The sequence below is a fragment of the Sprattus sprattus genome, assembly GCF_963457725.1.
Source record: "Sprattus sprattus genome assembly, chromosome: 12".
NCBI classification, from domain to species: domain Eukaryota; kingdom Metazoa; phylum Chordata; class Actinopteri; order Clupeiformes; family Clupeidae; genus Sprattus; species Sprattus sprattus.
The window spans coordinates 4,234,438-4,236,937 of record NC_137910.1 but is presented as its reverse complement, the minus strand read 5'-3'; the positions used below and the strand labels follow the sequence as shown (position 1 = coordinate 4,236,937).

At 35.7% G+C, this 2,500-nt stretch overlaps 1 protein-coding gene across 1 annotated transcript in view; it reads left to right on the top strand.

The window, feature by feature from the left end:
• Nucleotides 1–343: 343 nt before the first annotated feature.
• vax1 (ventral anterior homeobox 1) overlaps nt 344–2,500 on the top strand; it is a gene marked incomplete at both ends in the record, with an annotated part of 7,390 nt that continues 5,233 nt past the window's right edge. The window contains one exon of the mRNA XM_080848854.1: nt 344–560. Coding sequence (XP_080704980.1) covers nt 344–560 — 217 coding nt within the window. The remainder of the gene's footprint in view (nt 561–2,500) is intronic.

Sequence of the window (2,500 nt, the reverse complement as noted above, 5' to 3'; positions counted from 1 at the left end):
TCTATCAGCTTGATGTGTGTGTAACGAGGTGAGGGGGCCACTCCATCGCCGTGGAGTTTTTTCCGCTGATAACTCCATGATCATTGGCAAGTGAGTTTGGACAGCCGTAAGAGGGGAACGCGTTGGGGGGGACGAAGCCAGTGACCGCTGCAACATTAGCTTGCTGACTTCAGTCGGGGCAACGTGCTGTTTTACCAAAAGGACAAAAAACACGGACATTACTGACACCAAAACAGGCAATATTCTCCATTTGTCTGCCTCCTTTTTTTTTTCCTACGCTCAAGCACCGGGGAGAAGTGGGGAAGAGAGGCGGAAAAGGGAGGGCGCTGGCAGATCACAGAGCATGGAAGTGAGGTACAACCAAGAGCCGGAGTCTGGGATGATGCTGAAGAACGGGCTGAAGGAAGGGAAGGAGAGCAAAGAATCCCAGGGGAACATCTCCAAGACCTTCATGAAGGAACCCCCAGAGTCCTTCTCCCCCTCCAGCGCCTCCGACACCTGTGAGAAGAACCGCACAAGCACCGGGGATCCCGACTATTGCAGGAGGATACTAGTACGAGGTAGGAACAGATACGCTCACATTCTACTAACCAAATATGTCTGACTGTGTGTGTGTGTGTGTGTCGGTGTGTGTGTGTCGGTGTGTGTGTGTCTGTGTGTGTCTGTGTGTGTGTATATGTGGAGCTATGTACAGCATGAGTGTATCTGTGTTAGTGAGTCAGTCTGTGATGGATGCAACTGCTGCAATTCATCATTTTCAAAGAAAAAGACAAACACCAAATAAAATTATATAAAAACATACAAACAAATCGTGGTTCATGAACCCAAGAAGAAAAAAGAAAGTTTCTGATGGCAAATTGTATTATATATATAACGTATATATATATATGAAACTATGTTAAAATATTAGGACTTCTTTTATTGGCAGAAAATCCTCTAGTTTTGTATGTGTTTTATAGTTTGTGCAAATGCTTTAAGTCAGAATGAGGGCCTGTCTTTACCTGAGCTCTTTGGGTTAATATGCTTTCAATAAAATATCCATAAATGTGCATAAAAATGCCAATTTCAAAAACAGCTTCACGCAATTTAGATTTTAATATGCACTAGCTCTCCATGTTACATGTTTGGAGCATAAATATATTAAAGTAATTTAGAATATTGACATTTTTATTAAATTAGCCTCACATCTTTAACTGTATCTGAATTTGTGGGGTGGTTATGTTTATAATTAAGTAAAATAGCTTTATATTTGCTCTCATTTAACACAGCACATGATATGCTCAATAAGAACACATTGTATAAATTACAGAATTATCTCGTTAAATAACCTTTTTATCATTACTTTCTAGGTAAAAAGAATGGTTAATAGTGATTATTAACGATTCATTTGAATGAGAAATATAAAAACAATGTAACAAATTTATATTTAAACCACCCGCTAAATAGTTCAAGATTTGGTCATCGTTCATGTCCTACAGTCCCTCATATTTTACTGTGTAAATTATATATGAGCTTAATATGAATTAACATTGTATTGTAGGCAGCCTACACTACTATTGCATTTACTCTGCCATTGATCAATACGGTCTAATTTCATTGCTTTTAAAAACAAGCCTTCTATTTTAACCTAAGATTTGACTAAATGTATTCGATATATTTCTGCTGATGCTATAATATATAAGATTACATAGGATTGCTTTAGTTGTAGAAGGTGATTTGTTTAACCTTACAAACACCCTGCAAAAACAAACAAACAAAAAATTAGATTACAGGTCACATTTGCAAACAGAAATAACTAAACGTTACTAAAAGTTATTTCTCTTCAAGTTTCCCAAGTTTCTCTTTTATGGTTTTATGTCAATCATATCTCAACATCCACCAAACATTGTACTTATATTTAGTGTTTCTTCATACATTTTAAAGGTAATAAGTAAATACCAAATCCACTTGTATTTTTTTTTTTTTGTGGTGTGTGTTTTTTTCTTTTTTCGTGTCTGTTTTGAATATGATTTGAATAAGGTCCCTACATTGTGTACGAAGCATTTTCAAGTCTAGTTTGAGTGGAACAGTCCTCTAAAATTAGTTTTAATTAAACTGATCAATTACAAAGCCTAATTTCTCTTGTAACATATTAGAAAATAGTGCTCTAAACCTTTGAATTATCAGATACATTTGATTCCATTTGCCAATCATTTCCTCAGGAGTCCCAGTCATGTCTCCTTTTTAAAGTTATTAAATCAGTGTTAGCGATGTCGTTGAGTGAGAAATTCATGTGAATAGGAATTTATTGCTTGTAGTTGTACCTTGTAGTTTTTATGAACTATTATTCTGTTTTGGTTTTTAATTTGTAAACACATTTGTAAAATGACAGGATGTTGCACAGGAGCTGACTACTCTGGTGTATTCTTTGGTGCATATCAGGGAATTATTTGTCATTTTGACCCAATTCCCAGTTTCTTTGTCTAATTCGATTATATTAGATTAGATTTGTTAGATTAAA